Source organism: Trachurus japonicus, chromosome 12 (genome assembly GCF_045865225.1).
Source record: "Trachurus japonicus isolate A0001 chromosome 12, Traja_1.0".
Taxonomy (NCBI): Eukaryota; Metazoa; Chordata; class Actinopteri; order Carangiformes; family Carangidae; genus Trachurus; species Trachurus japonicus.
Genome location: NC_140918.1, coordinates 25,665,222 through 25,674,794, shown reverse-complemented (window position 1 = coordinate 25,674,794; position 9,573 = coordinate 25,665,222). Strand labels below are relative to the sequence as shown.

Here is a 9,573-nt window from a genome sequence, read left to right as displayed (position 1 = left end):
GTTCACAACCTGTTTGGATTGTGACTCCATACAGAAAAAACAGTGTGTCTAACTGAGATTTCCCTTCCAAACTATAAACCTTCACAAAACCCTTCGCAAAGGAAATAATTACGGAGTCCTTGAGGTTGTGAACTGGTGAACTAAAGTGTATATAGTTTAAATAAATAGCTTCACATCAATATGTTTGTATTGAAGCCAGTACTGTCATATATGATCATATGTTACAGAGGCCTTGGTGAGATTATGAATGCAGGACTTGTACTACTGTACAGCAGTTTAATCATACATCACACATTTGCCTTTTTCAGCCCAGTTACTCTTCACTGACATGAGACAATGTTTAAACCTGCCTGTCTGTCTGTTTTTGTTAAACTTACCAGCTGTCAGGCTTATAGAAACTTAATTATTAATTTTATGATCAAAGCTGCTGTTCAACAGTCAGCCACTCCACCACCATCATCAACATCCCTTTCCCCCTTTTCTTTGTTTCTGTCTGTCGATCATTCATCTTCTGTCTCTCTCTCTCACTCTGTCTTACCTACTCTCTCTGTTCACCTCAGTTTAACTTGAATAGAGCACATCAACCAGAGTCCCCGACGCTGTTTCATTCGCGCTTCACCATCACTGGCTCATTCACAGGCTATGTGTTACCAGCTTACTATGTTTAATCTTATTCATGCAGCAAATCATCGTCATTGCAAAACCTTTGGCTATGAATGTTTGAAACTAACGATTAGTAGGCTATCACAGAGTGAACTGTTAATGGCTGTTGCAGTGCTGGCTGTACTGTGAAAGCAAAAATGAAGCAGTGAAGTAAAAAAAAACAAAAAAAACATGATGAGAAGCCACAGTGTGAAACCATGACATGCTGACCAATAAACCCAGATGCCAAAAATGCTATCGGTGTCAGCTAAACCACACATCTGTGACATAGGATACCTGGTTGGTTATTGTTGGTTTATAGTTCAGTATAGTAGGACAGTAACTATCTCTACTAAAACCTGATAGATTCTGATCTTTATTTTGTTAATGAAGTGTCAGTCATCAGATGTAGCTGTTAGACTCAAAACAAGCAAAAATAATAGAACACTGAAGAAGAAGAAAATGACTGAGAATTAAACATCAGTGTATCACTCAGACCTCTAGGCGGTGCTATTGCAGCTCTGACACACCTACTGTCTTACTGTAAACTTACACCACTGTATGTTAATGAGCTGTAATAATCTGAGCTGCTCTGCGCCATGTTCCTGTTACCTTCATGTAAGTTCACATTTCCATGTTGTTTTTCTTCCCTCATTTTGTTCTTTAACTTCCTTTTTCTTTTTTTCTGCAAATGCTATTGTCACCTTATTATACACTCTTGAACACGTTTCTCTGTGTTTCACCCTCACTTTGTCTTTGTTCCTCTTTTTTTTTTTTTTCCCTGCGCAGGTCTTTGTCGTTAGTCCTCTATGTGGGCCAGAGTTCAAGTTGTTGGAGGTTTGTTTGGGAACACCAGAGGGGACAGACTGCCTGCAAGACGGTGCAAGACACTGATTTGAGGCCATCAGATATCAGCCCAGTCCTCCAAGATTCAGCACACAACCTTTGCCACATTTGGCTGTGACACAGCTGTGGAGTTACAGAGCTGCCGCTTTAGGATTTGACACCATCAGGGTTCCTGGTTGTACCCCTCAGTATGGCTCAAAACTGCGTGACGAGCCTCAGTGGTTAAGGAATGTAAGCATTTAACATTATGTAAGTCCATGGCTCTTGGGTTTGTAGCTTTTATTCCTAACAACAACAACAACAACAACAACTGGTGGAGCAGTTTGCTGATTAGCAGGGGCAGGTGATAGCAGTTCAATAGGCAGAGAAGGAAAAATACACAAGAGCTATTCAGAAGCAAAGTGAGCAAAACACTGGGTAGTGTGTGTTATGATGACATCAGAGTAGTAGGCCTATATCTGACTGTCTTTTGCTGTATGAGCCCTCTGAGGTCATCTGATGGTGGCCTGCTAACTGTTCACACAGGAAGGCAGCTTCTTAGCAGCACAAAGCTGTATACAGGATACTTTCTGTATGACTTGCCCAACCTGACATCCTTTGAATTCAGACTAGGGTCTCCAGCATATTGACTTTTAGCATCATATGTTAGCATAATAGCATGCTAGTTGCTAATTAGCATTAAACAGGAAGAACAAATGAAGCTAATGGGAATTTCATGAACCGTGTTTTTTTTTGGTCAAACTCCAAAGCAATAAAATGTTAATTTGATAGTGGTGATGGGTGAGAAGAAAATCAAATGGATCAGCCTGCTGATATAATGGCTGCCAGAGTGGCTTCCTGCCTTTGACTGAACCTTAAAAGGCACTATATTCCACTTAGATGTTGTATTTTTTTTACTCTTTTTCCTAAAGTGTTCATTTAATTTCCATGTAGGCCTTGTCCTTCATCAGTGGTGTGAACAGACTTTTTGAAGGGCAGGGGCGAAAAGAAAAAAGGGCACATATAGCACGTCCTCACCACTGAAGAGGACACTATAGCACATGTTTTTCAACCCACTCCCCGTGCACACCACTGTCCTTCATATTTCGTACTAGCCTATATTATGCAACGTAGCTTGAATTGCATTTATGTTTGAAATACACAAGTAACTTTCCTTTAAGTTACATTTAGATTGCTGGTATAGTAGTAACGGTTAAGAGTTACCTTTATGTCATGTCATATTATGTAGACTTAAGAACAATTGAAGGACTGGAGAAGTTTTTTTTTTTTGCTTTTGTGATGTTATATAAGACTATTCCACGGTCTTAATTTTCAAATTACCAGGCATTTTTACAATTTTCACTCTTTATGAAAGAATGAAATATTGCAGGTTTGAATTCTGACTTATAACTCTGTTTGATCATTCATTTTTACACAATAACTCTAAAGGTTTTGCTGCCTTCAGTGTGTGTCTGTTAATTTGGGTGTGTATGGGCAAACTACTATTTCACCACCATTGTCAACCACAATATTGTGGAAGTCAGAGCCACAACATGAGTCAAGTCCAGGAGAGTTTTATTTTGGAACCCTTTATAAGCAGAGCCGTATCTCACTGAGGACAGGACACATGATAGTAGTCACAATAGTTCTCACTGTAACACTTTTCTCTTTCTTTGCACGCGACAGGTCATGTTAGAAAGTCACCCAAATATCTATTTATCTGAACTTAACTGGCAGTGGTCCAGGCTTTGTCGTCTGTACAAACTCATCTTCACTGCTGCTTGTGAGTGAACTTGTTTTGAGTGTCTGTGTGTGTGTGTTGTTGCAGCTGTGCTCATCAGACACAGTTGGAGTCAGAATCCGCCCTCAGTGCTGCTAGGTCGCTGTCAGACACCTAAAACACACACACACACACACATAGACCGGTCAGAAAATACTCATGCTGGAGCGTCCTGAGCACACTTGTTATCAGTGAACGGAACTGAAAAGAAGGAACTTTATTTCATAATTTAAAGATGCACACTGACTGGGTTCATTTTGAAGTATAACAAAAAGTAAACTGAGCAGAAAATTAAACTCTCTGACTGACTGTGATCTATAATACTAATTAAAGTGCTCTTTTGATCATTTCATGGCCTAGGGTTTTGTTCACTGTGTTCAGTGTTAACGTCTGACTCCATTCTGTGTCCCCTGACTCTGAAACAACTGTGCTGTAGAAGTCATGGCAAACTTTTACCTTCTAACTTTTCAACATAAAAACTATTAGAAATACTAGAATTAAAACTTTAAACAATGAATTAAACAGTAATTACTTCCTCTAATTCATGAAATGACAAATTCAACTGCTTTTGATTTTTTTGTTTTCTAACATGGACTACAAAGAGATTGGACCAGAATTCATACAAATTTAAGCAAGTTGAGGTTGTGTGCTTGTCCAGTAGACAGACAGACAGACAGACAGACAGACAGACAGACAGACAGACAGACAGACAGACAGACAGACAGACAGACAGACAGACAGACAGACAGACACACACACACACACACACACACACACACACACACACACACTTGAGTGACAGTGTAGATACTCTTGGTCAGATACTGCTTCAATAGGCTCAGGCATTTTTTTTTTTCATTTTTTACTGGAGTGGTTGGTTTTAAAAACACTTAAGTATTCTTGTATATTTTTGTCAACACATGTAGCTGTTCCACTGTGTTTGTACATAACTTAATGACGTAAAAACACCTTAACGAGTCACTGACTTACTGTAAAACCAAAAGACCTAACAATATGTTGTTTTCATGTTTCTGTCTCTTGAAGTTTAGATGAAGGGAATCTTCATCTAAACTGAATATTTGTAAAAGTATGATTCCATCATATTTTCAAAATAAAAGAAAATTAATCCCACTGACTAAATGCTCTGTTTCAAAGTGAGGATGAATAAATACAGTGGAGTTAACCCTAACCCTAAAACTTGAGCTTCCAAAAGAAATAATACTCAATACAGAGAAAATATACTTACAGCACTAAAGTGCACGAACTGTCCACCACTGACTACGACCAATACCTCTGCTGACAATAACAGTCAGTTCAATGTGAAACTCCTCACTTCTCACAGAGTTTTTCTTTGACCTTGTTTCCCTTTTGGATTAAGTGCCGTATAGAATAAGACACAAGACACTAACCTGTTTCTCCAGATGTTGAATGCGCTGCAGGCGTCTGTCGATCAGTCTGTCCTGGGCTGAAACCACTGAGGTCAGAGTGGCAAGCTGCTGGGCCTGTTTATTCATTATAACCTACGACACGACAAATACATCAAGGACAAACACTATGAAATCTGACACTGACAAACATGCTTCTACGACAATAACAACAGAATCCACTGATCTTATTTACCATCTTAACACTACAGGATTCACTTGAACAAAAGTTTGAGGAAGGCATGGGATTTGTTTTCTCTCACCTTCATGAAGCCGACACCGAGCTGAGTCTGACCTCCTGACCAGCTCTTCGTCAGGCTCTTCACTCTTTGGAGGATCTGGTTCATCCGCTGCTGCATGGTGGTCTGCTCCGTCCCCAGATCCTCCAGTCCCTTCTGCAGCTCTTTGACTGCCGCCCACAGCCTGTCTCCCCGGGCACTCAGTATCTGCAGGTCACTCCTCACCTGTAGGACAGCACAATATGTTACCTAATGTCCTCTCTGGTGTTTTCCAGACATCTTAAAATAATCTTTTAGACTATTCTTTTGCTGATTGGTTCTGAAAGGTGTACTTTTAAAGTTTTCCTCACCTGCCTGTTGGTCCGTCCTGCCTGTAAACTCTTCTTATGAAGGCTCTCCAGACCCCTGGTAGCTCCATCCAGCTCAGCTGCCACCTGCTCCCCCTGCTGCTTCAGCTGCTCGGCGTTCCTCTCCACCCCCTGCAGCAGGTGAGCCAGTCCCAGCGAGAGCATCCTCAGCTGGGACACGGGAACCTGTCCTGACTCCTGCGATGTGGGGACTTCTTCTGTTGACAGGCCGTGGTGGATTTGACAGAATCCCACCAGCAAAATGGACAGCTGCAGCACTCGGCTCATCCTCGTACTCCAGGATTTCATCAGGTGGAAAGTCTTGGGTCTTAAGATCCAGATCCTAAACCTCGGGAGCCCAAGTAACCAGATTCGATCACATACCAGATCGGTATGCGGTGGCCGCTTGAATGCTCGTAAGTCGTATAGAGATGAGTCCACTTCAAGTGTCCTGATGTGTCTCAGATGTTCCCTGGGGCTCAGAATGGTGAAGGATAGAGGGATGAGGAGAGGGAGGAGAGGCAGACGGAGACAAGGGGGCAGTTCCCAGACTGACGTATGAATTATAAAATAGGAAAAGTGTGAATTCAGAGTATTTAATTCAAAAGCACAACCAGGAATGTGTTGAAATTCTATCATAAAATGCAATTTAAAAAATAAAATAATAATGATACACTTGCATCAAGTTCCTTTATTGTACACATGCACAGCACATATCCTATTGTCTGCACACAAGACATTACTGAATGATTAGAAATGTTCAACTAAATTCTTTTTATGATAAATGCCTCACCAAAAACATAATTTGAAGTGAAATCTGCAGATTAACAGAATTCAACACTGCTCAACTTTGCACATGATTCTCCTCAGGCATATGAGGCTATTATAGATTTATACAATAAAGTGAAGCAAGAGAGACATCTGCTGGCTGTTTGAGGAGCTGCAACAAGCTCCTTTCTTGTCCCAGGAATGCTTTAAGTGTGAAGGATTTATTTTTAATCCAGTCCTCCCCTCACCAGGACTAAGCAACACTTCTGCTCCTACCACGTGTTAAAAAGGGTCAGATAACCTGGAATAAATTCAGTTGCTGAATTACCAGTAGATCAGATACTTGTATGTGAAAGGAGTTGCTTATTGTGACAGCCACAGAAAATGACTGCAGTTCCCCTCATCAGACATAGAAAATGTCCTCTATTGTTTTGGTTTCTGTTCCCAAAGTATGGTGTTATAGCTGGGTCAGTGACAAATAAGGGTTGGCAAGATGAGCAATTCAGAAAAGCATCAGATTTGTTAAAATGTATATTTTGTATACTTATGTTGGTTTTCTGTCATTTGAAGCATTTTTTTGCGACAAAAGTTAGACTGAATGCCCCTGAAAATGTCCAATGGTAAAACCACCAAAGAATGAGAAATATTAAATATCTTATCCACCTACAGTGAATTCAAGTAAAAAGTATACTTTCTTTTTAAAACAATACATTGAAATAGAGTTTCTACTGTATATACATTATTTTGGGTAACTTAGCAGGACATATCCTAAAAACACCACTTTTTTTTCCTAAAAATTATGTAAAATCTGTCAAGAAACATAGTGTTGGCATTGCAGCCAACACAAGTGAATTACATTTATTCCACATTCAAGTCCAGATCTTTTCCAGATTTTTCTGAAAAAATACTGGTTACACCATTTGACATCGGGTTGCATCATGTCATTAACCCAGCAACTAAAAAAAAAAAAACATTCTCATGGCAAATTTTTGGACAAACCTTAGCCACTTAGAGAAGATACTCTGGTAATGTCCTCTGTCAGTTGCTCCATTGTCTGACAATAGAAACAGAAAAACATGTACAATAGAGGAGCTCTACTGGGAACCCACCAGTATTAACTGACAGCACATGTGAGCACACAGAGAGAAGTGAATACATAACGAGCTGAAGACAGACAGTGGGCAGAATGTAATTATGACACAATGATGTCAGTTGTTTACAGTGGTTCCACAACAGTTTTCAACTACGTCCTTGATTTAGCACATTGACCTCTGACCTTACACAGTCGTGCCAGACACCAGGCTTTGACCATTTCCTGTTGAAATATAGCCTAGTGCACACGTTTGACACCTCTTTATTTTTATAAATCTGCGGTTGGCTCGTGCTCTGTCTGCATTCAATGTGAATTGTTGTTTTTTGTAAATGCACTTATTATATTTTTTTTTCCAAAATGTCATGCCAATATAGCTTTGTTGGATTAAATTGAAATAAATTGAGAGCATTGGGGTAAATGACTTCCTACACTCAGACTCAGGCTGAATGAGCTGCTTTGTGCCATTGAGGGACAGACCAACAAACTGCTCTTTGAATTGTTTTGGAGTTGGGGCCGGCCCAATGCACAAGCGACACTATGTCAACTCATAAAGCCTGATTTATAAAGGAGAGAAAGGCGTCAGTCTCAGCCCACTCCTTCCTCCTGGCATTCAAGATACACAAGAGAGCTGCAGGAAGTCAGTGTCACAGGGTCACTGCAGGAGACAGGGGACCACAGGACCATGTCATACTGTACAGTAAGTCATCAAGATTTTGTCCTTGCATTTTTTCTGATATGGATTCAAAGCAGTGACGGCATTTACATAAAGACATGTCATAACAATTCTTTAAAGATAAACCAGTAATTGTTATGAGATTGACTGCCAACATATTACCTCATGCTTTAGGCGACTTTCTATATCACTACAAACTAATGTGCTTAGCTGTTGAGTCATGTAACCAATGCTTGGTTTAGTAAACCAAAACATCACAGAAATTTCTTAGTTTAAATGTGTGACCAAATCTTAGACCGGTCAATGTAGAAATATAAAAAATAGAAAGAAAATAATCTCATTGGTGCATTTTTTATTAATTTAAAGGAATGGTTAAACACTTTGGGGAATATGTTTGTTCGTTTTTTTCTTCATTTTTAAGAGTTAGAAAGGATTGATATTAATTTCCCCAAGCCCATGCAAGTTTTTATTTTATTTTTTTATTGACAAGTTGTGTGCTGCAGCAATGTATTTCCATGGCTATAAGGAATCAAAATGGAATAAGTCCATTTCCCATAATCTCAGCAAAAGGCTTCAGAGTAAAAAGATTTCATCCTTATGTGAGCATGAATGTGAAAATGACTGACACAGTTGACATTTGACCTGAAATTTGCCGCAGATATCCACAGTATGTCCTGATCATGTCTGTCTGACTTAGAGTTGTCTAGTTGGTTAATTTCAAACCAAATAATCCATACAATGTCTTGTTTAACCATGTTGGAGACCTATTTTGGTGAAAGTGAGCTTTGATCCGTTGTACAATTGTGGATAGTGGTGCACGCTGACTGCACTCTGTTGTTTATAAAACTGTGTCAGGCAGATGGATTTCATACGAGTGAGGACACATCTTACGAGTCTCCAAGATCTTCTCTTGTGGCTGGTGTAGTGTGGGCTAGTTGGCATCCTGTGACAGAGGCAGCTGTTCTCACTTTTAATTAAAGTGACCTTTTACATGAAAATTGGAAGATAGGACTCATCGACCGACATGCTAACCAGCTTTATAAACTGCTCTGTCTGTGGCGTGTTGTGTTTGCTCCTTGGTGCTCTCCTACGACATCACACAATAGACAGATTACTCATCCAATGAACTCTCAAGTATTTCTTTGGAACATGTTTCTGTACTTTTCTGTGAAGAGGGCAAAAAGGTTCAGTACATAAAACCCATGCTGACTCATAGTCACACTGTCACGACGGCCTTGCAGAGCAAAGCCATGGCGAATATTATCAGTGACACTTGGTCTTCTATGAAAAAGGACACTACAGATGTATGCCCTTTCAAAATGACCATCAGATGGTCTTTCTGTGTGTGTGTGTGTGTGTGTGTGTGTGTGTGTGTGTGTGTGCGTGTGTGAGAGTGTGTGTAGAGGGGTTGAACTATAACTTTTTAGTTTCTCTGAGTCACTGGTGAGTCAGAAGGGAGGAACAGTGCAGAGCATGAAGACCAACATCTGGAGACTGAAGCTCTGCAGTAAGTGAAAATGATTTTGGAAATGTATTTGTTATTTCTTTGTCTCTGAATATTTTCTGTTGTGCTTACGTTATTGCTGCCATCTCCACGGGCAGAGCAGCTTTGCGGCAAGTTTATGAAATGGAAATGGAAATAGCGATGACTGTGCAATGCGATCCGTGTCCCTTGTGGTGACGAATCCACCAAGAATTATCACCAACTTTTCAATTCTTTGGAAAACTTTTGTGTCTTGACTTTCAGTTTGACTGCAACAACAGACAGCTGTGTTTAACAAT

At 40.0% G+C, this 9,573-nt stretch overlaps 1 protein-coding gene across 1 annotated transcript; it reads right to left on the bottom strand.

The window, feature by feature from the left end:
* Positions 1-3,040: 3,040 nt before the first annotated feature.
* On the bottom strand, positions 3,041-5,817 carry LOC146977606 (uncharacterized). The gene is made up of 4 exons (XM_085792446.1): positions 5,261-5,817; positions 4,935-5,135; positions 4,657-4,767; positions 3,041-3,361 (listed from the first exon to the last, which is right to left on the bottom strand). Exons 1-4 carry the CDS (start codon positions 5,564-5,566, stop codon positions 3,305-3,307), a joined length of 675 nt encoding a protein of 224 aa, XP_085648572.1. The 5' UTR covers positions 5,567-5,817; the 3' UTR covers positions 3,041-3,304.
* Between the last annotated feature and the right edge of the window lie 3,756 nt (positions 5,818-9,573).

Coding starts and splice junctions, on each gene's coding strand:
- LOC146977606 (XM_085792446.1), bottom strand. CDS start 5,566: ATGAAATCCTGGAGTACGAGGATGAGCCGAGTGCTGCAGCTGTCCATT. Junction 5,136..5,260: donor CAGGACGGACCAACAGGCAG/GTGAGGAAAACT, acceptor GCTGTCCTACAG/GTGAGGAGTGACCTGCAGAT. Junction 4,768..4,934: donor TCGGTGTCGGCTTCATGAAG/GTGAGAGAAAAC, acceptor GTCGTGTCGTAG/GTTATAATGAATAAACAGGC.